At 59.5% G+C, this 25,424-nt stretch overlaps 1 protein-coding gene across 1 annotated transcript; it reads left to right on the top strand.

The window, feature by feature from the left end:
* Positions 1-5,235: 5,235 nt before the first annotated feature.
* On the top strand, positions 5,236-8,591 carry C23H1orf216 (chromosome 23 C1orf216 homolog). Its single transcript, XM_040535160.1, has 2 exons — positions 5,236-5,317; positions 6,602-8,591. Exon 2 carries the CDS (start codon positions 6,618-6,620, stop codon positions 7,368-7,370), a length of 753 nt encoding a protein of 250 aa, XP_040391094.1. The 5' UTR covers positions 5,236-5,317; positions 6,602-6,617; the 3' UTR covers positions 7,371-8,591.
* The last annotated feature ends 16,833 nt before the right edge of the window (positions 8,592-25,424 follow it).

Raw genomic sequence — 25,424 nt, 5'->3', positions numbered from 1 at the left:
GCAGGGAGCTGGTGGCCGGGTCTGGCTCGGGCAGGAGACAGCCCAGGGACACGCGGTGCTTGGGCACGAGCCAAGGGTTTCATGCTCAGGGGCTGGCAAATGCCCAGCCGCAGATACCGAACGATGGGGAGATTTCATTTAGCTCCGCTGCCTCGGCTCAGCTGATGGACAGCGATCAAAGGGGAAAAAAAAAAAAAAAAAAAAAAAAAAAAGATGTGCACAGCGATTTTCATCCCCAAATCCGCACAGACGGGAAAATCTGTGAGCTGCTGAAATTCAGCCGCTGCTGGTGCAAGGAGCGGCAGCTGGCATCGCCCCGGAGCAGGCACCGGGGATGCGCTGGGATGCGCAGGATGGGCCCACAACGGGCAGAGAGAGTGCCAGCGCCGGCATCCCCTGGGGTGACACGTCCCTGCTTGGTCCCTGCTATGTGCCTCTGAGCATTTTCACCTGAAACCTGTTGTTTTTTTTTTTTTTTTCTGCCAGCTCAGCATTTTCCAGCTGCTGCAGAATAACAGCTGCCGGGCTGGGTTCGGGGATGCGTCGAGCACCAGGAGCAGACGCGGGGACCGTGGCACGACGCGTCCCGTGGCGCGGGGAGGTGACACCAGCAGCAAAGCCCCCGGAGCTGCCGTGAGCGCCCGGCCCTCCCACTTCCTTTCAATTTCCCAAACAATTTCCTAGTCAGACCTTTCTGTCTGGAGTTTATTAGTGATTCACAGGCCCAGAGGAAATGGTGATTTTTGGGTCCTGGTCTAATGGAAGGGGTGGAGTCGGCGTCAATATTCCCCTTTTGTGGCTAAGCAGCGGATAAACCGCAGAGGAAACGGCTGGAGGACACTGGCTCTGCTCTCTTGGCACAGCACATCTCCTCGAATCCAGATAAAACCCATTTTTTTTGCGAGTTATGAAAGCAAAGATGAAGGAGGCTCTTCTCCCTGGAGAAGGGCGGTTCGGAGGGGGCGTCTGTCCCATGGGGGCTTCGTGTCCTGGGGCAGAGCCCGTGTCCCCATCGCTGATGCCTTGTCCCTGGCCCTGGGGGGCAGCGGGGTCTGACCTCGAGTCCCGTGGAAATGGTTTGGCCTCCGCGGGAATCCCAGCTCTTGTGAAATCCAATCTGGCTGCAGATTCCTGGCATTTCTCACCAAATACAGCGCATATGTCCCTGCCTTTGATTCTGACTGAAACATAATTTGTTTTACAGGTAGATGGCAGGCAGCGGTGGGACCAGCGTGGGGGCCGGGGCGAGCGGGGCTCAGCCCCTCACCCTCCTTTCCCTTCCTTGAGCGGTGCTGCCCCTGGAAAACCTGGTGGGAAACGCAGACGGACAGACGGGATGCGGTGTGCGAGGGCACTGCCGGCAGGGATGGCGACGGGGATGGGGATGGGAACAGGGATGGGGACATGCTGGCAGTGACACTGCTCCCATTTTCCCCCTTGGGGCCAGCAGCTTTGCCTGCACCACCACTTCACAGCCTGGGGCCACTTTTCTTTCCCCCAGCCTACAAAAATGATCAGGATCCACAAAAACAAGAGCCTTGTTTCTAAGTTTGCCGAGGCCAAGAGGCCAAACCCTTTGTAACATCCTCCTCCTCCTCCTTCCTCCACCAGCAGGACCAGACCCTCCCTGCTCCACCCCATCCAGCCCGATGCGTCAGCACCCACGGGTGCTCCTGGTGCCATTTTGCCACTGTTTCACGCCGACATCCCCGGGGCTGCGTGAAAGCCCCAGCTGCTCCTGGCCCCGCATCCCCGGCGGTGTCCCCCCGGGAGCTGCTCCCCCCGCTCCGTACCCAAACGTGGTTACAATTACCCCGCGTGCCAGCCCGGCTGCGGCCGCATCAGCCGAGCCGAGTCAGTGGCGGGGCAGCGCGGGGTGGAGGTCAGGACGTTGTTTACTTTAATTTCTCTGAGAGCTTTTTGGGAGATTTCCCCCCTCCGTTATTAAACTCAGATGAGCCGCTGGGGAGGTTAGGTCGCATGTGGTTCAGGGCACTTTTTTTCTTTTGTAATTCTTTTTTTTTTTTTTTTTTCTTCTTCTTTTTGCAATGTTCCGCTTTTAACTCTTTCGGGACAAATTCTCAGTGCTGGGGTCCCAGCAGCGGGGTGCTGGCCCCATGGGGGCTCCGTGTCCTGGGCCAGCTGGTGCCTGGGTGCTCTTGGCCACCAATGACCCCAACCGAGCCCATTCCCAGGCTGGCTGCATGGCAAAGCACGGCCCCACTGTGGCCATCGCCGCAGGAGAGGGTGGGAGATGGGAATCGATGGGAAGAATGTGGAAATCTCCCAAAAAAACATGTTTAATTTCCTCCTCGGGCTGCAGGCTCCAGCCCACGTGCCCCCTCCTTGCACGCAGCCCCCCTCGTGCACCAGCTCTCAGCCGCTCTCCCGGCCCGAGCGCACACGGGGAGCACGCGGGGAGCACGCAACGGGCGTGGAGCACACACGCGTGGCATGCGTTGCACACGCACGCCAGGCACAGGGGCTGCAGGCAGCACACCAGGAGCAGCCAGGCTGGCTCTCGCCTGGCCCCGTGCTCCCCCAGCAGCCCCCAAAGCCCCCAAAAGCTTTCTCCTCCCTCTTTGCATCCCTGTCCCATGGACACGGGCGTGCTGGGAGCTTTGCTTCCCAGGTCCAGGTCCTGCTCCATCGTGTCCCCGGGGTGCTGGGGCTGTGCTGATGTAGGGGGCCAGCCACAGCCCAGTGGTTGTGGAGGATCCCAAAAGCTGGGTGCGGGACGGCTGCCCGTTGTTTTTGGGTGCATGTCTGGGTGTCTGAACCTGCTTTGGTGGAGAAATGTGGTCTCAGGAGCTTCTGGAGCTGCTCGGGGGGTCACCGCTGCACCCTTCTGCCCCTGAACCCCGCGGTGCACAGCCTCCCTCTTGCCCAAGACGTCCAGCCCTGAAACCCCAGCACATCAGACCTTGCGCTCAGTCGTTTAAAATGGTTTTTAATTTCCTGAAGGGAGAGCTTTTAATTTGTTTCTGGAACAAAGTGGGGGAAGAGGAGCGGAAGACAGCTCTGAAATCCATCAATAAGCCCTGCTCTGCCTGCAAGCCCTTGCTCTCCTCCTGCCCCAGGAGAGCTCAGCACAGCGTTCCCGTGTCCCCATCGCCCCATGTCCCCATGTCCCTGTGTCCCCTCTCCTTCACCAGGAGCTGGGGCTCCCTGGTGACAGCAGTGCCATGCTGTGGGGCGTCCTGAAGCTGCTCCCCCATCGCCGCTGCCCTGCTCATGGCTCAGCACCGCTCGCCCAGTTGCTGCTGCCCGGTCCATGAGGCTGGCTCCGGATCAGGGCTGTGCTGGGACCCGGCGTGGCTCTGGGGGGCTCCTGCCGAACGCAGACGGTTTGGGCTTCGCTCCGTCTGGGTGGACAGGTGGGGCTGAGGGGAAGGCTGGGTTCCCAGTGCGACCGAGTTGTTTTCATTGCAAACAGCAAATCCGCTCCGGCCTCAATCAGATAGAGATAATCCGAGGGCCGGGGGATCTGCACCGCTGCAAACCCCAACCAAACGGGACGGACAACTGCGAGCTCCCCTCCCGGCTCCCTCCACGAGCCTGGCACCGATCCTGCCCGTGCGGTCGCCAGCACCGTGGGAAGGAAAAAAAAACAAACGGGGAGGAAACCCCCCAAATGCAGGGAGGCTCCCATAGTGCCAATGAAGCCGGGCCAGCGGCAGCGGGTGCTGGCCCCAACCAGCCCCACGGAACCCCACGGGCAGGGGACAGAGAGGGGCAGCGCCCTGGCCCCCCAGCAGACCTGGGGGCCTCCTTCTGCTCCTTGAAACCCAAATCTGCGATGAGAAAGGTCGGCTTCTGATGTGCCTCCTTCGACCGAGCTGCAGGAGAAGGTCCCCAGCCCGGGGCTGTTTTCCTCTCTGCTCTCTCAGTGGAGAATATTTTGCTTTGCTTTGACTTCAGGCCCCTAAAGGGAGCTAAACACAAACCCGTGCTAACAAACAAACACTGGGCTCACAGCAGAGCAGAGCCCATTGTTCGCCCTGTTTTTTTTCCTTTCCTGCCCATTCACAGACGCGTCTGAGCCGGTTTCTGCCTTTCCTGTGGGACGGGAATGTTTCGTTTCGTTAATCTCGGGCTTTCCTAGAAGACGTGCCACAGCCCAAGTGGCCCAGGTTGTAGCTCCCACTCCCACCAATTTCTCCTCGAAGCCTCCGGGGCTGGAGCAGCCAGGAGCAGGGGCTGGCTGGCGGCCTGTGGGACAGATGGGGGGGCTAAAAGGACGCACCTATCACTTATCGGTGGTATTCCCTTGCTCCAAACCTCTGCAATGGGGTGGGCTTGGGTTGCAGAGCCCCCGCTGTGCTCCTGCCCCGTGTCCCCCAGCACTGCTGTGGGATGCTGGTGAGGGCCACGTCCAGACGGAGCCAGCAGAGGCGCCTGTCCCAGGGCCTCTCTGTCCCCCCCCGGGCTCTCTCCAGCCACGCACCCCGGCCCCACAAAGCATCTTTATCCCCCGGTCACCCGCAGCGCTTCATGTGACCCCCCCCGAGCCCCCGTGGGAGCCGTCTGATGTGGCGAGGGGCAACAACGGCCCCATTGAGAGATGGGGCTCCCACTGCCCCCCTCACACCCCCCAGGGGCCCTGCTGAGCCTCACAGGACCCCCAGGACCGGGGCTGGGATGGAGCCGTCGTGTCCCAAGCGTGGCCACCTCCCTGTGTGGCTGCACCCACGGGTACCCCCGAGACCTCACTGCCCACGGGGGGGGTGTGTGTGGGGGCTGCATCCCCAAACCCACTGCCCACAGAGGGGGGTCTGCATCCCCGTGACCCCGCTGCCCACGGGGTGTGTGTGTGGGGGGGCTGCAACCCCACGATCCCACTGCCCACGGGGGGTGTAGGAAGGGGCTGCATCCGCACGACCCCATTGCCCACGGGGATGTGTGTGGGGGGGGGCTGTAACCCAACACTACTGCCCACGGGGGGTGTATGGGGGGGGTCTGCATCCCCAGGACCCCACTGCCCACGGGGGGGGGGGGGTGGGGTGGGGCTGCACCCCCGCGCCCCCAGCCCCTCTCCGTCCCCCCCCCCCCGAACACTCCCCCCGCCCCCTCCCGTGGGACCCCGCGGCCACGCGTGGGCGGGGGCCACGTCCCGCTGCGCGCCCCCCACGACCCCCAGGACCCCCTCAGGACCCCTCACGGCCCCCCTCAGTGCCCGGTGCCCCCCACCCCGGCCCCGTTTAAGCAGGGCGGGGGACCCGGGGCGCCGTCGGAAGTGCGGGGCCGCGGCACCTCCCCGCTTCCGCTCCCCCCCCCCGGTGGCGGCGGCGGCGGAGCTGCGGGCCCGGGGCTGCCGGTGAGCGCTGCCTGCCCCGGGGGGGGGGGGGGGGGGGGGGGGGGGGGGGGGGCGGCGGGGGGCACCGGGTGTGCGCGGGGAGGGGGCGGCAGGGCCGGGGGGGGGGGGGCTCGGGAACGGGGGGGAGGCTGCAGGACCGGGGCGGGGGGATGCAGGACGGAGGGGTAGGAAGCAGGACCGGGGGGGAAGCAGGACCGGGGGGGGGCACAGGACCGGAGGGGGGTCTGCAGGACCGGGGGGGGGGGGGGCTGCAGGACCAGGGGGATGCGGTAGGACCGAGGGGGGGGCTGCACGATTGGGGGGTGCCCGCAGGACCTTGGGGGGGGGGGAGCGGGACCGGGGGGGCTGCAGAAGGACCGGGGGGGGGGGGGCGCGGGATCGGTGGGGACCCTGCAGGACCAGGGGGGGGACTCAGGACCGGGAGGGGTTTGGGTCTGCAGGACTGGGGGGTCCTCACCAGGCCACCCCATACCGTCACGGCTCTTCCCCACGCGTGTTTGGGACCCACGGCGGTGCCACAGGTCACAGCTCAAGCCCCCCCCCTCCCCCCCCGGTTCCCCGGGCTGGAACCGGGACCCCCGAGACCCCCGGTGGGCGATGGCAGGAAGCCTCCAGCGGGTCCTGGGAGCGTGTCCCAGGATCGCGTCCCACTGCTGATGGCCTGGCGAGAAGCACCGGGGTCGCCTTCCTTCTTCTGCCCCCAGCCCCGCTGCTGTGGGTGCTGCCGGAGCCCAGACACGACCCCAAACCCAACCCTGGGGGGGGTCAGCAACACGTTCAGGGATCCCCCGCAGCGTGACCCCTTAAAGAAACCTTCCTGCTGCTGGAGCCGCAGCTCCTTCCCGGCAAACCTCCACCGGCACGGCATTAATTATTTGGCAGACACAGGCATGAGCGTGCCGGCTGCGTGCCCGCGCCCCGCGGTGCCCCCCAACCCTTGCCGAAAACGTGGCCCCAAGCGGGGTGCCTGCCCCAGCTGTGCCCCCCCTTGCTCCGGGGCCATTTGGGGCTCCCAGCCCAGAGGCACCTGAAAACCCCAGGGCAGGAGTTTGGCCTCAGCAGCTTTAAATGAGGCAAATGAAGTAAGAGGGCGTTTGCCTCCTTGTTCAGCCGGTCCTGGCGGTGCCAGCCCTTGCACACGCTTGTCGTGGCTCACAGCGTGCCCTGACCCCCAGCACCCCAAACCTCCCAAACCCCTTATCCCACAGCCCCCCTGTGCGCGTTGCGAGCCCCCCATTGACACCAGCGCGATTCCCTGTGGCTCAGCCCTGCTCTCTCTTGCAGGCAGGAGCCCAGCGAGATGTTTGCCGTCTGCCTGCCCGATGCCCCATCGAATTCCCCGTTCCCAGGGGGCCCCGTGCTGGGCACAACCTTCCCGGGGGCTGGGGGCTGCAGCCCCGACCCCAACTGCAACTTCTCCGGGGAGGCGTGCGACAGCAACCAGAACTGGAGCCGCCCGGCGCTGGGCAGTGGCGGGGCCGAGGGGGGTGAAAACACACCAAATCTGTCCGACAATCTGCTGTTATTAACGCGGAGACAGACGGGTCAGGGCAGGCTTAGGGACGCCCCCCCGAGCGCAGCGCGTCCCCCCGAGGAGGGCGAGCGCAGCCCCCCCGAGGGAGCGGAGGTCGGGGGGGCGGTGGGCGGCGAGCCCCCCAGCTCCCCCGCGGAGGACAACGGCTACGCCAGCAGCGCGCTCAGCGTCGACAGCCCCGACAGCGCCTGTGGTGGCTCCTGGGACCCCCCCGGAGACCCCCCTGCGACCGAGCCCCATCCCGAGCCCCTGTTCCCGGTGCTGGCGGAGGCGGTGCAGCACCTCCAGGACAAGGAGCGCTTCAAGGAGCGGGAGAAGGAGAAGCACCACGTGCAGCTGGTGATGTACCGGCGCCTGGCCCTGCTGCGCTGGATCCACGGCCTCCAGCAGAAGGTGGTGAGCCAGCAGAACCGGCTGCAGGAGAGCTTCGACACCATCCTGGACAACCGCAAGGAGCTGATCCGCTGCATGCAGCAGGGCGCCCCGTGCCCCGCCGCCGCGGCCGCCCCAGCCCTCTGAGAGCTGCCCTGCTCCCAGCCGGGGTTTGTTGAGCTGCCGGTGGCGAGGCTCGCCTCCTGCGCCCGATTTGCAGCCCTTCGTGCGAGCGTTCGACGCCAGGAATTCCGCTGGCCACGTCCCTGGAGCTCTGCAGCTCCCTAAGGGTTTATTGCCGGATAACGCGCCCCGAGGAGGGTGTGCAGCGGGGTCTGTGCAGGACCACATCGGGTGTCGCGTGGCTCACGCAGCAGAGGCCACCCCGTTCTCTGCAGAGCTTTAAAGGACATTTCTTCACCCACCTCTCCTCTTCCTCACTTGGCACATGCACCAGCATGCAAGGCTCCTTGCATGGTGTCGCCTCCGTCCTGCATCACGGACCTGGAACAGCCCGGTGGTGCTGAGCAGTGCTGGTGCAAGGTGTCCCGTGCTGTTCCTAGGGCCTCGCCCCAGTGCCCAGCCTAATGAAGCACGTTTAAAGCCCTGCAGATACGATCTGAGCTAATGCACCAGGTCCAGAGAGACAGAGAGAGAGAGAGAATGATCCTGAAAAGTGACCTCAGAACGGTTAAAAATAATTCCAAGTCTCAACTGCTTCAAATCCTGTATACTATTTTTTTTTTAATATATATTCAGTATTAGAGAAGAGTTAATTCCGATTTTTTTTACAACCAGGTTGTACATATGCACATCTGTGTGCTGTGGGAGCTGCTCCACCGCGGTGCATGATCAGGAAGCTGCTTGCAAAGTTGTGTCGTCTGTGTGTGTGTTAATTTATCACTTTAAAGCAAACAGTATTTTTTTTTAAGCTGCGTTTCATCCAGCGAGGACTGCACAGAGACTATGAAGAACAGCCTTGTTAAACAGAGATTAAAAAGGAGATGCTCTGCATGCTTGCTGTATTTTCTCGAGAGCTTACACGACATGTTCTGTTCAAGTTGCTGGTGTGGCAGGAGCAGCACCGTGGGGTCAGGATGCAGTCGGGAGTGGGCTGTGCTCCCGCCCTGCCCGGAGTGTGCAAAGCTGGGCACCGATTTAATTTCAGTTTAATTTCTCATCTCGAAAAGCCTGTGCTGCCCGCCTTGTCCCCAACGTCGGGCAGGAGGAGCCCGGCAGCGTCCCCACAAGCACCCGGCTGCACCAAAACCCCACGCTCGCGCTTGCTCCTGCTCAGCACCCGCTGCCTGCCTCATATCAGCCCACGGGCATCACGCACGCCCTAATAAAAACCTCGCAGGTGAAACAGCCGAGTGGATTTATTCCTTTATTCCCCCGCAGAAGCACGGTCCCCCCCGACCCGGGCGTGTGGTGGGATGCGGGGCTGGAGCTGCCCCCTCCTGCGCCGAGCCTGGCTCCGGGCGGGCAGCGGCAGGGCTGGGGGGCAGCTCGGCGCTGATGGGGCTGGAGATAAAAACACCTGAGTGCTGACCCGAAGGTGACTTTGCCTCGGGCCTCGCAGAGATTAAATAGAGATGAAAAAAAGGCCTTTGAACCTTCCTTCACCCTTTTTTTTTTTTTTTTTCTCCCCTTTTCTGCTTCTCCTCTACAGCCGCTGAGTCTCTGGGACCTGAAGGATGCGACAGCCCCATTTAAAACACTCAGGGGCTGGAGTAGCAATGCCTGAAGGGGACTCCCGGGCAGGGCAGCTGCCTTTTTCCACCCTTTAAATCACCGGGCAGTGGGGGCCACGAGGAGCTGTGTCCCCAGCCCCTGCCAGCCGGGTTCGTGGCCATTTTTTGGCTGCTGGCTTGTGCGAGCCCGCGGCATGGGGGCTCAGGAGGTTGAGAGGAACGTGAGACCTCGGGCCGGCTGCTCTCCTTAGCCAGCCGAGGGATTCTCTGTTTGTCTTGGTCGAATGCTTTACACAAATAATTATTTCCAAGGTAAATATTGTGAAAATCCAGATTATTTGCTCAAGAAATGAAAGAATAACTGTGGGAGCAGATCAAAGGGGTGGATCTGCTCCGCCAGCAAGAGGCTTCCTCCCCGAGCGCTGGGAGCCCCGATGCCTGTGCCCCCGGAGCTGGGTGTAGATGGCCAGCCGTGATTTGCAAAATCCACTTCGTCCCAAGGTTTTCCACCCCCAGCTCCGATACCCAAGCGAGATTTGCGAATTAATTAACCCCCCCCACCGACTGCAGGGGGGGAAAACAAAGACGCAAAAACCCGCGGGGCTGAGCCTGTGCCAGCTTCGGAGGGTGATGTCCTCGCTATGCATCCCGGAGGATGGTGACCCCGCAAAGAAATCCCCCCGCAGCCCCGTGCCAGCCCTACCCAGGCCCTCGTGGCTGAGGATCCGGCCACAGCTGGGCTCAACCCGGCCCCACACCGGACATTTCTCCGTCCTCAGGGATTTCCAACCTCTCCGTAAGTAAGGGGCCAGATTCTTCTCCTGCGGATGGATGCTGTGACTCTCGGGGTCTGCGCAGAGCTGCTCCGGCCTCGGAGCCCCCCAGCCCGGTGGCACAACCCAGTGACACCAGCGGGCTCTGGATCCGGCCGCCCGGTGGGGCTGGAGCCGGGGCTCGCACGTGACGGCTTCCTCAGCACACAGGGAAAATGAGCCATGGACCTCGGGGCATGTGAGCCTGAATTTCCATGCGCAGCAGACAGGGCCCTTTGTTTTTAAGGTCTCCTCTGAAAGTTTATTGTTATTATATTAAAGCCCTGTAACACTGGGCCGATTTTACTGCGCAAAGCAAGGTTTGGCAAACGGTGCCTTTCTTTGAAAGTTAAAATAATGGCATAGAAGAAAATCAAGCATTTATGAAGGTTTGGAGGGAAATATTTTACCTTGTAATTTGAATCCATCCTAACTATTTCCAGTGTTTTGTGGGCTTAAAAAAAAGGCCTTTAAAAATAAAATCGTACGATGTGATAACTGATGCCATGAAAGTACAAAAGAAAATTAATCAACGTGGGCCATTAACATCCAGAGATCCAGACGGGGACTTACTTAAAGCCCTTTTGTTTTTGCAGTTTATTTCCACTCTGAAAAGTGACTCTAAAAAGGGCGTCCTGGGCTCTTCCATTTGTTGTGTCTCAGGGACTTCCAGCTCTCCCACGCTCGCTTTGCAGCGGGAAGGGCTTTTCCCCGCACCCGGCAGCCCCGTCCTGCGCCACTGCCCTCCCCGGGGCGAGATGAGCTCAGCCCTTATAGAATCCATATGTGCTGCCGTGGCGGAGCACCTGCCGCTGCCTGGGAGGTCCTGGAGGAGAGGAGAGGGGAGAAGAGGGGAGGAGAGGGGAGGAGAGGGAGGAGAGGAGAGGAGAGGAGAGGAGAGGAGAGGAGAGGAGAGGAGAGGAGAGGAGAGGGGAGGAGAGGAGAGGAGAGGAGAGGAGAGGAGAGGAGAGGAGAGGAGAGGAGAGGAGAGGAGAGGAGAGGAGAGGAGAGGAGAGGAGAGGAGAGGAGAGGAGAGGAGAGGAGAGGAGAGGAGAGGAGAGGAGAGGAGAGGAGAGGAGAGGAGAGGAGAGGAGAGGAGGAGAGGAGAGGAGAGGAGAGGAGAGGAGAGGGGAGGGGAGCAGCTCTGCCGTGCATCACCCAGCAGGCTCAGCCGTCCTGCCCCAGGGCATCCGAGCTGGGCAGCCTTTTCCACACAGCCCCTTATCTGTCGGAGCAGCACGGATCTGCAGCCCCCCATATGGGGGAAGAAAAAAAGGGATGGGTTTTTGGGGCTTCACCCCATGCCCGTGCTTGAGCCAGGGTGGGAGGAAGAGTCGGGGTAAGGGGATGGGGGACGTGCCCCACTGCTGCGTGGTGAGCATGGCCACGGGATGCTCTGACCACAGGGTGCTGCTTCTCCTCGTGCCTCTTAGCGGGGAAGGCTCCTTACCCAGCCAGGATTTGTTTTTGTGCAGCCCACAGCAAGTGGCATGGAGCGGTGCTGAGCCCGTCCTGCAGCCCTTTGACAGCCCTCGTGTTTCCTCCCTCGGGCAGGAGACGAGCAGGGTGCAGCGCCCTGCAATGCGCTGCTCCTGAGAGCGGCTGCACGCCCGCTCGGTGCCGACCTCTGCGGAAGCTAAATATAAACCAGCAGCACTCTGAGCTCTGCGGAAGCTAAATATAAACCAGCAGCACTCTGAGCCGTTCTGTGCCAGCCCAGCCAGCAGCGAGGCTGACATTTCAGCTCGCTAGGGCAGCAAGCACCGGGTTAGCGATTCAAACAAAGGCGCTCAGCCCTTTCGCTACCCCAGCGCGCTCCGGTGTGTGGCTGAACCGCGCTTCACGCTGTTTTCCAGCTCCCCGATATTTTGTACTTAATTTTCAACGTGTTACATCAGCAGCACAACACAGCCCCCTGCTCAGCAGCAGAGCAAAGCAGCGCCGATGCTGAGAGCTTGGGGTGCGAGGGGACCGCAGGCAAGTTTGGGAAGGCTGGGGGTGCTCTCCCTGCCTGCACTGCCCAAACGCCAGGACGCGCTGCCAAACTCTGCACTCCCAGCGCATCTCCCCAAAACCCACGAAGCACTCAGAAAGGGGCACTGCCCGGCGTGGATTCGCACAATGATGCCGGCTCCTGCGTGCATCATGCTGCAGACAGCGCCCGCGCACGTGTGCCGGAGCAAAGCGCGCCGGGACGTGACCCCCCCCGACGTCCCCCGCTCCGGAGGTGTCGCGCTGCCCGCGTCTCCTCTTCATCGGCACCGCGATGGGGAAGGCACCGAGCGCATGGCTCTGCCACGGTATCTGATGAAAACGCAGTTTGAGCCTGCCTTCTTTAATGATTCCCTTTGAAATGTTGTTGCTTCCGCACATCCCCCTTCGGGGTAGAATATTAAGCAAGAGCAACTCGGCTGGAAATTCAGATTGTTTTCGTGTCTGTTTTCATTTACATTTTAATGATAGAGAAATCTTATAAATCAGGCTATTTGCAGCACAGCTCCTCAAAAGGAAAGGGGGAAAAATCGGCTTCAACGATCTCACCTCTGCCCTCTGCAAACTGCACCAGGAGCTGGGGATTGACAGCAACTTTCTGCATGAAAATGTTCTTTTTCTTTGCCCCCTTTTCCAGCTCTGTTTTTGCACAGACAGCAGTGAGCTGAGCAGGCAGAAATCAGCTTTTGGGCATCCCTGAGGTCGCAGGGGCTTTGCAGCAGCCAAGGCAGTGACTCTCTCGGTGGCCTGGGTGGTGACAGGCGCTGCACCCACGGGAGCAGGAGAAGGGACCAAGGAGGTGACCGGGTCTCATTGCCAGCAGCTCAAACCCATTCTGCCTTCAAACAGGGGCTGGGGACTTCTCCCCCCACGGGCAGAGCCCCATCCCGGGACCTGGGTGCGCTCAGCACCTCGCCAGCTCCTCGCATGGGGTAGGGGATCCAGCCCTCCCTGGGAAAACAGCTGGGAGTAAAGACCACTGGAAGAGAAGCAATAAACTCTCGGTTATTCTCCTGCCATTGAGGCCAATCAAGCTGCAAAGAGTGCCTCAAGGCCAGTTGTACATCATTATTTCGGAGCGCGTTCCCTGTGTGATGTAGTGGCTGTCTTGCTGCAGGGGAAGCCTTCGTGGCTTTAAGCTGCCGCGCTGAAATATCTCGAGCCCTGCAACCGCGGGTTGGAGTCCCAGCAGCCTCGGTGCTGCACTTCAGACCTCCAAGGGGATAATAATCAAAGCGCCACGCGAGCTCACTGTCTAGGAGCATTTGATTGAAGGCTTAAAAACGAGGGCTGTGCACGGACAGCCAAGAAACACCTCCCCAGCCCCAAACGGTGCTGGCTGCAAGGCTCTGCCGGCTCCTTTCGGCTGGGACAGGGGCGAGACGGTGGCGCTGGGCTGCTGATGTGTGGGATGGGGCTGCTGGGGACGGGCTCCAGAGCACCCGTGATGCACACAGAGATGAGCACGGCATCACCTGCACAAACCTGGGCATGGAAGTGCTGCAGCCTCATTGCTCACCTCCCTGCTCACCCCCCTGTCCTTCTGGCCCCGGCACCACGAAGCTGGAAGCGGAGGAAGGCTAAGGCTGGGGTGGCTGGAGGCAGGTTCCCATATTATCCATGCTTAGACTCAACCCGAAACGGCAGCAGTGAACAGCCCCGCCCGGGCTGCACTCGTATCTGGATGTTCCGTTTTGGGTTCATCTCCATTTTTTTCCAGCTTGCCTTAATTTCTGTGCTCTTTGGGCAGGGCTGGAAGGGAGAAGGCAGCTCCCAGCTCCCAGTCATGGATGGAGGTTGCATTTGCACTAGAGCAAAAAAAAAAAGAAAAAAAGAAACATTTGTTTTTTGAAGTCCATTGAGGGATCTGATTTATTTTGCTTTCCAAAAATCTCCTTCCCCACCACGGCCTAGCACCATCCATATTTTTACTTTTTTGCTGAAAGCACCACGGGGCTGGGGAGGAAACAGCGCTGCCCTTGGCACCGAGAGCACCGTGCCGCTCCTGCGCTGTGCTCTGATACCAGCCTGGGCCCTTTCACCGAGGTTTTCATGCTCAAGCCACCCAAAAACCTCCTGGCCACGCGGGGAAGGGGTGAGCGGAGCCCAAACACCTTGCTGCCGCCTTATTTTCGGCAGGAGGCGAGGCAGCGGGACATGAGCCCCACGCGGGCACACGCGGCGAACCCAACCCGCCGCAGCCCGGCGGCACGGAGGGAGCTGGGAAACTTTTTAAAAATTCATGAAAATGAAGAACACAAAGGCGAATTAAGAGGAGCCAGTAGCATCGGGGCTGAGTCTGTTTGGTGTTGATACTGCGCGGAATTAAGCCACGCTGGTCTTTCTCGTGGCCAGAGGGTAAGAAGAGGGCTCCCAGTGGAGAGGACCCAGCCCGGCGCTGGCAGCGCTGAGCGGGGATTGATAACCCGGCGCGGGGGGAGCGCCGCGACTCCCCCGGATGCTGCTCTAGGCCGAAAAGCCTGCATTTATCCCAGCGATAGCAGCCAAGCCAGCGCTGCAGGCCTTGGGGGTAAAAAAGGCTTAAAAACCCATCCTTCATTCAGCAGGCAGCTGAGGCAGGGAGGGGGAGGAGGAGGAGGCAAAAATAATGGAGGGCGAATTCAGAGCTGGGGGGGGCGGGGGCCGTGCCCCAGATGAGGGGCTCAGCCTGCCCCAAAACCCTGAAATCCCCCAAAATGTGGTGGGAGGGAGGCAGAGGGAGGTGCCACCAGGAGGGGGTTGGAAGATGCCTTTGAAATTCAGGTGGGATTTTGCTTCCCCATCCCCAAATAACATCCCTCCCCGTCCCCAAATAACTTCCCTCCCCAACCCCCGGTGACCCACCCTGTGTGATCGGTGACGATCTCGGGGTCTCCTCACCCACGTCCCCTCCTGCACCCCGCCGAGGCTGCACTGCCAGCGGGATTTTTGCCGCAGGGGGCAGGTTCATCGGCCCCGTGGAGCAAATAACACGACGTGACAGCGAGAGCTGCCGAGCGCAGCCGGGGGGGGGCCCGCACGAGGCATTCACTGGGAGCAGCCGGTGATGGGGAGAGGATGCTGCAGTGACAGGGGGGGCAGGGAAAATGTCCCCAAAATGTCCTGCCCGTGGTGGGACCCCCGTGCCATATGTGAGGCTGGTATAGGGCACCGGGAAGGGAGAAGCGCCCAGTCCCTGGGGCAGGTGGCTCCTTGGGGACACATGTGCGTGGGGTAGCTCTCCATGGGAAACTTTTAAAACGGGCTCAGTTTGGCTGCAGACTGGAAGAAAACCAAATTTTGAAACCTCGAACGTTTTACGAAACCGTTCTTGTTTCCCAGCCAACCCTGCTTCTGAGCTCATCGATGGCAGGGCCGGCAGGGCCATTAGGATAATCCAACCCGACAGCTCACACGGCACGGGCCAGAGGAGCGCACTCAACGTGTTCTCCACCAGCCCCCATTTCCAGCATCTCTTTTGGGAAAGCAGTCATCGTGGTGACCACTGCAAGCCTAAGAGCACCCGGAGAAATCCCCCTCCATATTTATGGGATCAGACACCTCTGGGACCCTGGGCGGACCCTCCTGGGGCACTGGGGACGTGCTGTTAGCTCCTGGTGGTGGCCACCGATGGCCGCGCTCTCCGGAGAGCTGGTCACCACCCAAGGTGACCAAAAGTGCCACCACCCAGCTTCTCCCCGTTGATGGGGGAGCCTCACGCCAAGTTGCTGGGTAGGGTGCGGAGCGCTAGGACTGCGCTGCGGAAATAATTCCGATTAGGCATGCGTGTAATTACAGATATCTTATCCAAACAGGAGGAGCCAGAACACCGGCGGGTATCGAGGGATGATCTTGCTGCTGCGGAGCGGGAGGCAACGCAGCGAGCGGGGCACCCCTGGCAGCAGAAATACCCCGACCCCATGGCCTAGGGCAGCCTGACGTGACCGTGAGCATCCGGAGCCTGTAGCACTGACATGGACACCCCCGCTTCCTGTCTGGGGCAGCTCTTGTCCCTTTCTCTCATGTTGTCCCTCCAAGGGACACCTACAAGGGACAGACGTATGGATAGGAGGCATCCACCGGGGCAGCCAGAAGGGAGCTGGGCAGCATCTTCAGGCCCTCAGTGGCAGGAGGTGACTTCTCCCCGACCACTTTTACAGACTGTGTTCAGCCAGGCTGCACCGCACATCTCCCTCTCCCATGCAGCCGTGGCAGCACTCCTGAGCCCCCCCCCCCCGTCCAGCTATTTTTAATTTTTATTTTTTTTTTACTTAGATTCAGCCCAAACCTCATGGCTGGTGCACTGCTGGCTCTGCCCACAGGGTGTTGGGGACACCAGCTCGGAGCCCTGTCCCCTGGGCTCGGTGGCATCCCCCGGCCATGGGGACAAGGTGTGGATGGAGCATGGGTGTGGGCTCGCCCCCGGTGCTCCGCAGCGTGTCGGAGCAGGCTCCCGTGATGAAGGGGAAAGGTGCGGGGAGCTCCTCGCAAATGAAAGGCAGCCCCTGCAGCAAACTCCTTGGAAATTACCCCGTTGATGAATCTCTCCCGAAGTGACTGGTGATAAATGAAGCGATTACGGGACTGACCTGCCGGTGGGGCTGGATTTTTTTGGGGAGGGGGCGGGTAATGGGGGCTTGCAGCTCCGTGCGGGAGGGCAGCCTTCCCCGCTGCTGCAGTTTGGGTTTTTTTTTGGCCCCGTCACCTCCTAAAGCTGTATGGCCTCACTGGGCTCCTTCCCTTGCTCCTGCAGCTCGAGGTGCAGTGGAAGTGCCTGTCCCGTCCCCGGAGGGTTGTTAGCGGGGGGGGTCCCGGAGCTGTCGAGCCCGGAGCAGGGGCCGCTGCTGCTCTCAGCTGCGTTTGGTGGTCCCTGCCCGGACCGGGGGCTAACGCGTGTGAAAAGCAGATTTATTTTCGCCTCCGTTTCATATTCTTCACGCTCCGCGGCGTGAGACAAAGGCTCAGCTCTTCAATGGAGTCCTAAGAATAAACCCTAAACCTCATCAAATCCAATCCGCCAATAAAAATTGCCCGAACAAAAGGCCGGGGACGGAGGGCGGTGGCGGGGGCCTTTTCGCCCCGATAACAAGTTTTCACAAGACTGTTTATCCGCACAATTTGGAACGACACTTAAAATCTCTAATCCCAACAGGCATGAAAGTGCTTGTCCGGAGCAAGCAGGTGGGCTGTCCCGCCGCAGCCGAGTCGCCAAAGATGCTCGGTGGCCGCCGCGGCGCCCGTGGGGGTCATGGGGAAGGCGCTGAGACGGGGCAGCTGCAGCCTGAATGCTCCCCTTCAGCCTCAAAGCCTCTCCCCACCCCTCTCGCCATCCCACCCCCCTATTCAGCCCGCTTTTAAAAGGCAGCAAAATGGTTACAAGGGCTAAAGCAGAGGCGAGCAAAATGCTCCACAATAGGGAGGACAAAGGAGGGCTCGGGGCTGGTCCCTAATCCACAGCCCACGGCGATGCAGCCACGAGGATTAGAGCCGCTGCCAGGGGAGGGCTGCAGGGGCTCCCCCAGCTCCGGCCGGCCACGGGGGTCTTTTGGGGCGAGCCCTCCCCTGAGCCACGCATCCGGCCCCTCGGGGCAGGGGGGGACGTGGAAGGGCTGGGACAAAGCGAGGGAAGCGCCGGGCCCTCTTTCCCTCGGGGAGCAAGCGCTGCTTTTCGGGTGGGAAGCTGGAGGTGGGAGCTGGGGGGGGGGGCAGCTAAGGGGGCAAAGCCCTGGCGTAGGGGGAGCAGGAGGCACCCGGTCCTCACGGCCTCAGGGAGAGACCGCGGTGGTGGTTTGGGGAACCTCAGAGCAGCCCCAAATGCCATCACGAGGCACCGTGGGGCGGGCAGCGGGTCCCCTGGGACACAAGGGGCACCTGGAGTGTAATGAAGACTTTCCTCTGTAGTGGGTCACGGCCCTGTGACACCCACCCAGCCTCATTGCCTTCCAATTTCTCTCCCCAAAGAAATCCTTTACTCCTCCCAAAACCCAATAAAGCTTTAATAGCAAACACTAGCTGCTACGTGGCCTGATTCTGGACTCTCAGGGCTTTGGGTGGCCACTGGACAGGGTGTCTACCCCTCTGGCTGCTCCCTCCAAGCTGCCACATTGGTGCCAAACACCCCAGGGTGAGCCTGTGAGCGGGGGATCCTGCCTGGGGACGAGCCCCAGCCCCAAGAGCAGGGGTCTCACGGCACCGTTGAGGTTGGATGCTCACCCCTTTTTCTGCGTGCACCCCAGCACCCACAGCACGCTGGGGCTCAGCCCGGTCTCACTGCCGGCGCATGGTGCCCAGCTTCAGTTTTAGGAAAAACTCCTTTCTCAGGGCCTGAAGCCATCACCCAGGAAGGTGACATCCCTCCACACAACGTCAGGCCTCCTCTCCTTTTAAAGCTGGTCTTGAAATTAAGGTAATTATTTTCACAGCCTCCCCTGCTGCATTTCTGCCCCCGCGTTATCTGCTGGAGCAAGGCGCCGTCCCCTCCCCGAGCGCGCAGCAGACGGTGCGTGCTGCTAATCCCTTTAGCACCCCATAACTATCAGTTATATCATAACTATTAATTTATAAACCCAAACTGACGTCCCTTTCGCACGTGGAAGTGGTGAGAGAGGTGTCAGAGGGTCAACGTGGGGGCCGGAGCCCGCCGGGTGTTGCAGGGACGCGCCGCGGTGACAGCCTGGCAGGAGACGTGTCCCGCCGGTCCCGTGCCTGGTGCTGAGCACGGATGGGCCTTAACACAGCGTGTCAGCACCCAAAGGTGCTGTTGTGTGGGTGGTACACAAATGTCCTCGTGTCCCAGAAGGGGCTGGGATGGCCAGGAGGAGGATGCTAGGGCAGAGGCGAGGGATGTGCTGCATGAGGCTGGGGACACCGTGGTCCCTGCAGCGCATGGCCAGGGCTTGGGCATCCCCAGCCCGGGATGCTCCAAGTGAAAAGGCATTTAATTACTGTCAGCGCCTGAGCACCCACATCGAGGGAATAATTGCTCCCTCCTTTCCCCAAAGACGGGCCAGCGGCTGGTGGGAGCTCCAGGCTGCTTTTCCAATACGGATTTGACATTCAAAGGGAAGGTCGGGGATCTGTCAGGGATCCTGGGAGCTGGCCGTGGATCGCAGGGACCCACGAGGTTTGCTGGTACCCAGCAGGTAGCAGAGACACAGCCCCTGCGAAGCTGTTCCTGGGGCGCAAAGAGCCCAGGAGTGACAATCTCTTCCATGCCCCGTAGTGCAAACAGGAACTGGGTTTCCACGCTTCCAGTCTGAGCCAGGCCGCCCCCTCCTTCCCTACAATAATTCCTGGTTAAAACCATGAAACTACAGCGAAAACAACACCACATTTGGCCACGCCGTATACTTTTTCCTTCCCGTGTTCGTAGCGGAACAAAAGCTCTTGAATAAAGTAAAAAGACCATAGCGAGGTCATGCTTTAAATTAGCATTCATTTACAAAGCCCAGACAGACCCGCTAAGCAAATTGTGGCCATTAATATATTAACAACAGATATTTCCCTACTGCTCCTTTGGGTCCTGGGTGCACCAGGGGCTCTGAGCAGGGCTGGATGCTGCACAGTGCCACTGCCACGCACCCGCCTGCTGCGGGAGGGTGGCGGGGTGACCTCAATACCGGGGGTGACCAGGCACCTCTAATCCCCTCTTTTAATTGATTACTCTCACCCAGCCCCCGAGGCAGTGAGAACGGGGGACCCACCCTCTATAGATTAGCACCCTTTAGTTTACAGCTCAGCCACTTTTTCAGTCCTTTGCCCTGCAGCAATGCATGAAAATAACACTAATCTCATTAAGGACAGAAGGGAGCCCTTCAAAGTTTATTAATAATGGGAGCAGACAGGGAGAGAGCTGGGCTCTGGGTCAGATTTCAAAGCCGGGGGAAGCGGCCGGGGCTGTGTTTGCCAGGCAGGAGGTTTGCTCTGGTTTAAGTCAGGTTTGGAGGCTGCTGGTGGGCATCGAGGGGATGGGGACGGCTGCGAGAAGTGACAGGGCTGAGCAGGAGGGCAGGAGCAGCACGGGGATCCAGGGGCTGCTCCTCCATCAGCACTGGTCTCTTGGGTCTTGGGGCTGCTCCCCCATCATGCCTACAAGGTCTCCTCACCTGCAAAAAGTGGTAAATGAGGCATTAGGTTTAAATACCAGAGTGAAGGGGCCTACGTTAAATAAAAGGTTAAGGTTTTCCAAAGCTAAAGCAGCACCGTGTCCCTGATTTTGGTGGTTTTGTCTCTTTTAGGTAAAATTGTAGGATTTTTCCCCTTCCTGCCTCCCCTGCTCAGCTCCTGGGCACATCAGCAGTCCCAGCATACACGTCCCCGGCACAGCACCCCTGACCCCAAGGAGCTCTTTGGGCCTCTCCTCCCCAGAGAGGACAGACCTCCGGGCTTCTCCCTCCTCTCAGCTGACCTCAGCTCCCCAAAAAGCATCAGCGGGGCCCTGAGGAGCCCCCAAATGCTCCCTAATGAAGAGACCCCAAAGAGGAGCGCGGCACAGAGGCGCATCCCGCCTTGCAGGCTCCCCTCCAGCAGCAGGGCAGCAACCAAGCCCCCAGCTCAGCACCAAACCCCTGCCCTCCCTGTGCCTCCTCTTTATGCTCTTTCCCCTCCCTCTCCGCTGCCCAATTATCACCCTGTTAAACTGCACAGCTGCCGGGACTTTCATCTTCAGGCTTGCGCCCCGCAGGTTTTACCCTCACCTCGCAGCGCTGGTGTGAACAGGAGCTGGAGGAGAGCTCGCCCCGGCGCCTCCGCTCCCGCTCCTCGCAGGGCTGGGCTCCCGCGAGGGGCCGAGCTGCACCTCCATCTGCTTGGGCTTCGGCGGGTATTAATTAGCGGGGAGAGACCCCGAGAACAGCCTGAAATTTGGGGGAGCGGAGCGATGGGATCGCCTGCGAGCTGGCACCGTGCTCCCACAGGCAGCTCGGTGCTCGCCATGGGACGGGGACACGAAGCACATTTTGTGGAGGGCTTTCAGGGCCTTGCTGGCAGATCTGTAATGGTGACAAGCAGGCTATTAGTGCTCCAGTGGAATCACTTTCTAAGAGATCATCCAATTTTGTTTAAGCTGCCTGAATCCCCCCATCAAAGGCCGTGCGTTTTTAAAGCTTGCTCCACATAAAGTGCGCCGAGGCCGAGACGTGTTTTGAGGGATACGCCTTGGTTTACTGACTTCAAAAAGGCAGAGGACAACACAAATGCTCCGGAGGCAGCAGGCCAGGCTTCACCGTGCAGCAGGAGCTCGGTGCTGCAGGACCTGAGCGCGGTGACCAGGATTTCCAGCACAACTTTGGGGTTTGGGTGCTCGGATCCCGTAATGGGTTGCCGCAAATCCCAGATTTGCAAACCACGGAAGGAGAAGGCTTTCCTCAAGTTGCTGAGATGAATCGCGGTGGAGTCGTGCGCCCAACCCACGTAACACGCTCCCGACCATGCTCCGGCCCCCGCTGGGGCTATCTGCAGAGCGGGGGGCTCGGGGTGCAGCCCCGCGGGCTGGGGGGGCTGCAGGGAGGATGAGAGACGGAGCGCGAGGAGGGAGGGTCCCAGGCTGCGATCCCTCCAGGCCCAACCTAATCACCATCGCTCTGCATTATTACCCTGCCTAACGCGGCATGCTTTTAAATAAAATATGCAAAGATTTCTCAAATTATTTCCCCGGGGCAAGTGCGTTTTCTATCTTCGCTCGTGCATGTTAATCTGAAAAATGCAAATTCCGCACACACCCCCATCTGTTGGGGCTTGGCCATTTATTAACTTCTTTTTTGAATGTGAAATGTTTCTTTCTTTTATATATATATATATACGAAAAAGCAATGAGTTTTGTTATCTCTGCTTATATTTTATTTCATTTAGAGAAAACAGGTTTTAATGGATAAAAAAAATAACAATAATAAGATGGCCCCGAGGTGGCGAGGATTACGACTCACTCAACACTGGAGTTTTAATCAGGATTATGGCTATGAGAAGGCTGCCCCTGCTTTAAGGAGAAAAGTGGATGTGCAGGGGATGCGACTTGCTGGTTTGTTTAGCCGGGCTGAGCTGAAAGCACATCCTGAGGGGCTGTGGGGCTGTCCCTGTCCCCAGTGCTGGGGGTGACAGTCCCCAGGTCCGGCAGCCCCGCTCCCCTCTCCGTCATTAGGGCTCCTTTGCAAAACCATTAAGAATATAAAGAAAAACACAACTACGCACAGAAAAAAAATTAAAAAAGGGGGGGAAGCAGCGACCCATGCCAGGGCTGTCCCTGATGAGAACCCGATGTGACAGAGCTCAGCGCGCTGAGCATAATTGGAGGCCCACGGACAAACTTGCGCACAGACCAAACGCGTCCCGTCCCCGAGCCTCCGGGCTGGGACTGCAGCCTGGCTGCCTCTGGGAGCGTCCGTGTCCACCTGTAATGAGACAAAAGCCAGGCAAACGCATGCGGGAAGGGAAAGAGAAACTCTCTGGAAATGAGATCACAGTCCTTTCTGCTAAACGAGTGTCCTGCAGCTACTAAACCCCAAATAACCCTCGTTGCGGCCGCACGCTTGGGGCAGCGCAGGAGCGATCGTTGCTGCTCCTGCACCGCCCCGAGCCCCCATAGAACAGGACCATGTGTTTGCTTTATTTCAGGTTTTGGGAGCACTCCTGCTCCCAATTCCCCCAGGCACACGAAGCTCGGGAGCGATGCACAAATGGGAAGAAATGCACAGTGTGTTTTTGGGGTGCCGGTGCTTGCGTGACGGGTAAGGGCGAGTGGGGTGACACTGGACACCGATAAAGGAACTTCTTGCAGCAGTGCCTGGGCATGCAACTGAAGGAGACGCAGGGGAAAAGAAGTCCTAAATCTGCTTTCATGCCATTTGCAAAACAGGGTGGGATGCTCAGTCCTCAGAGGCAGTTGTGCTGTTTTTACTGCCGCCAAGTTGAACTGTCTGTGTTAAAAACACCCCCTACTCGCTCACGTACATAAACAGATTTTATTACATCCGTCAGCAGACACCGTGCACCCCAGGGCCTGGGCAGGCACTCAGAACACCACACCAAGTGCCCGGAGCTGAGCAGTTCTGTTCTCACGCAGCAAATCTCGCCTGGCCTGGCTGAAGTGCCCCTGGGCTGCCAGCCCAGCCGGGTTGGTTGGACCACGCTCACCTTCCTCTTTCTTTCTGTGGACAAAACTCTCCATGGATATCTTACATTTCTTGGAAAATAGTCTGAGTTAAATGTGGGAAGACTCCCCAGCTGCTAGCCTGGAGATTTCTTATTTCTCCTCTCCTTCCATCTCCATTTGGTTCCAGGAAAAGAGAAGCGTGGGAAAAGATACTGAGGCATGGCGGGGGAATAACAAACGGGAGGGCTGTGCTGTGATTTCCACTGGAAGCCAAATTTGACTCCAGTTTGGGAGTTTGGGCAGTCAGTGTGGTCGGGTTTCCCCAGCTGCAGAGGTCGGGGGTCGGTGTCTGTGCCCCTTTTGCGTCTGGGTACAGGGTCGGATTCGCCAGGGCTGCAAGCACCCAGGTACAGAGCTGGCACCGCAGCCCCGGGCGCCAACATTCGTCCTCCTGGCAGAGTGAAGGGCCTCTGAGCCGGCTCTCTTGAACCCTCTCATTATTAACGTGTTCAGCACATGGAGCTGTTCTCCAGGCAGCCACTTACTGCTTGCTTTCAGACAGGGCCTGGTGGCACAGTGACAAATGAGCCGGCAGCTTGGCCTCCTCTGGCTGCGTGGCAGCAGAACCCCTCTCCATCCCCGTGCTCGGACAGGGCTGCAGAGACCCCCAGCTCTGAGCTGCCCCCTGCACAGACTGGGGCTGGGAAGCCCCCTGCTAGCTTGTTTTAGTACAGAAAAGCTTCTTCCAAAATAACCTGGACAAAACTCCATCACTGGACAAAGCCCTGGCTTCTAGAGGTGCTTCTCCAGCTCTGTCCTTGGGCAGCTCCATGCTGGTGCTGCTGGCAGCTGCCTGGCAGCCAGGTGGGAACTGGGTCCTGTCCCATCCGAAGGGCTCGATGCCAAAGGGGTCTGGGGGCTCAGGAAGCTGTGACACCCACCTGGCTGCTGCCCCGACCCCACAGCCCAGCCTGGGCACCCTCCTGCTGCGGCGCAGGGAAGCAGCCGGCTCTGGCCCTTTAACACCGTGCTGGAGTCCCTTTTTTTCTCTCTTGTTAAAAGATGTCTGGGAGGGGAACTGCCAATCTGAAAAATGATCCTTTCTTTTTTTCCATTTTCTTCCTTCTCTCCTTCTAGCTTGCGCTCATCTGTTCAGGTGAACCGCAGGCACATTCATTAAATCTCTGTCTTTGACACCTCAGCTGCTTTGGAGCCCTGGGCTGCTCTTTCTCTTCCCTTTCTGTGCTGTTTTTCTCTTTCCCCATCTCCAAGCCCGCCTGATCAGCACACCAAAGCAGCAAGAGCAAGCAGCAGAATGGTTAACTAAGCAGAACTCGGCGGCGAGGTGCTGACGGCCGGCTTTGCCTGCACGGCTGGGTACAGGGAGCCGGCGGGGCAGGATGGGGGGAGTCGGATGGGGAGCACCGGGCACCGTGGGCAGGGCTGGAGCAAAGCCCCGAGGAGCAAAAACCAAAATGTGCATCCTCAGCACGTCCTGACTGCGGGGGCATCGGGCTCTGAATGCAGAGCTGGCCCCTTGGCCGTCCTTGTCACCGACATGGTGACATGGTTGCAGGACAGAGGTGCACAAGGCACAAGGGACAAGGGACAGCCATAAGCTGGTGGCAGGTTCGGAGCAGACAGGCAGGAGCAGAGAGCATCCCTCCAGGAGAGGCAGAACCCACCAAGGAGGAGGTTTGGGGCCAGATCCGGACCTCGGAAAGGTGCAGGTCGCGTCCTGGCTCGCCCCAGGTGGGTGCAGCGCCTCGCACCCTGCTCAGCAGGGTGACAGTGGGACGTGGGGACACGTCCTGTGGGAAGGGACCGGCCCAAGAGCTGCTCCGGGAGCTGGGCCCTGCCAAGCTGTGAATTCCTGCAGAGTTTTGTTAGCGGGATCGGCGCGCAGCCTGGTGCCCTGCTCCGAATTAATTATCCGCTGACACGATTTCGCTTCTTTCCCTTTGTGTTATTTTAATTAACAGAGATCTCCTCCAAGCAAGCCAGCTGTCATGTAAATTGTAAAACTGTCAGCATGTACAGGAACTTAACAGGGATTTTAAAAAAGCATTGCACAAAGGGATGTGCTACTTTCCCTTTTATTTTTTTTTCCCTTTTTTTACAAAAAAAAAGCTTGCACATTGGTAAAGTAGAAAAAAGTGTGAAGGCTGGGATGGGACGGAAAAAGCCCGGCTTTTATTTCAGGTCCATTCGTTGTGGTGCGGGGTGCGTGCAGCTAGGCCTCTTGTGTGGGTGCTGAGCACTGGGCGCGATGCTGTGAGGGGCTTGGGGACACTCCTCATGCAAGGGAAGGTCCCTGCGCTGGCAGGGAGATGTCAGTGGGTTTGCTATAACCTCTCTGTTCCGTGTCTTTTGCCCAATCTCGTTCACATTTGCCCTGAATTTGACAAGGGACGCGCCTGCCACGGGGCTCTGCCCTCTGTGCTTCCATGCCCGTTCCCATCCGGGCCTGGGATTTTGAGCCGTGAGCTGAAATCAGGCAATTCTTCCCCAAATCAGGCTCTCCAAAGGAGCAAAACACCATATCATATCTCTGGCTAAATGCTGCCTCGCCAGCAAGGAGCAGCCGTGGAACCGGGCGGGCCGGGGGAGGATTCACGTGAAGCTGCTGGGTGGCATC

This window comes from Cygnus olor, chromosome 23, assembly GCF_009769625.2.
Source record: "Cygnus olor isolate bCygOlo1 chromosome 23, bCygOlo1.pri.v2, whole genome shotgun sequence".
NCBI lineage: Eukaryota > Metazoa > Chordata > Aves > Anseriformes > Anatidae > Cygnus > Cygnus olor.
This window is presented reverse-complemented; position numbering and strand designations above follow the sequence as displayed.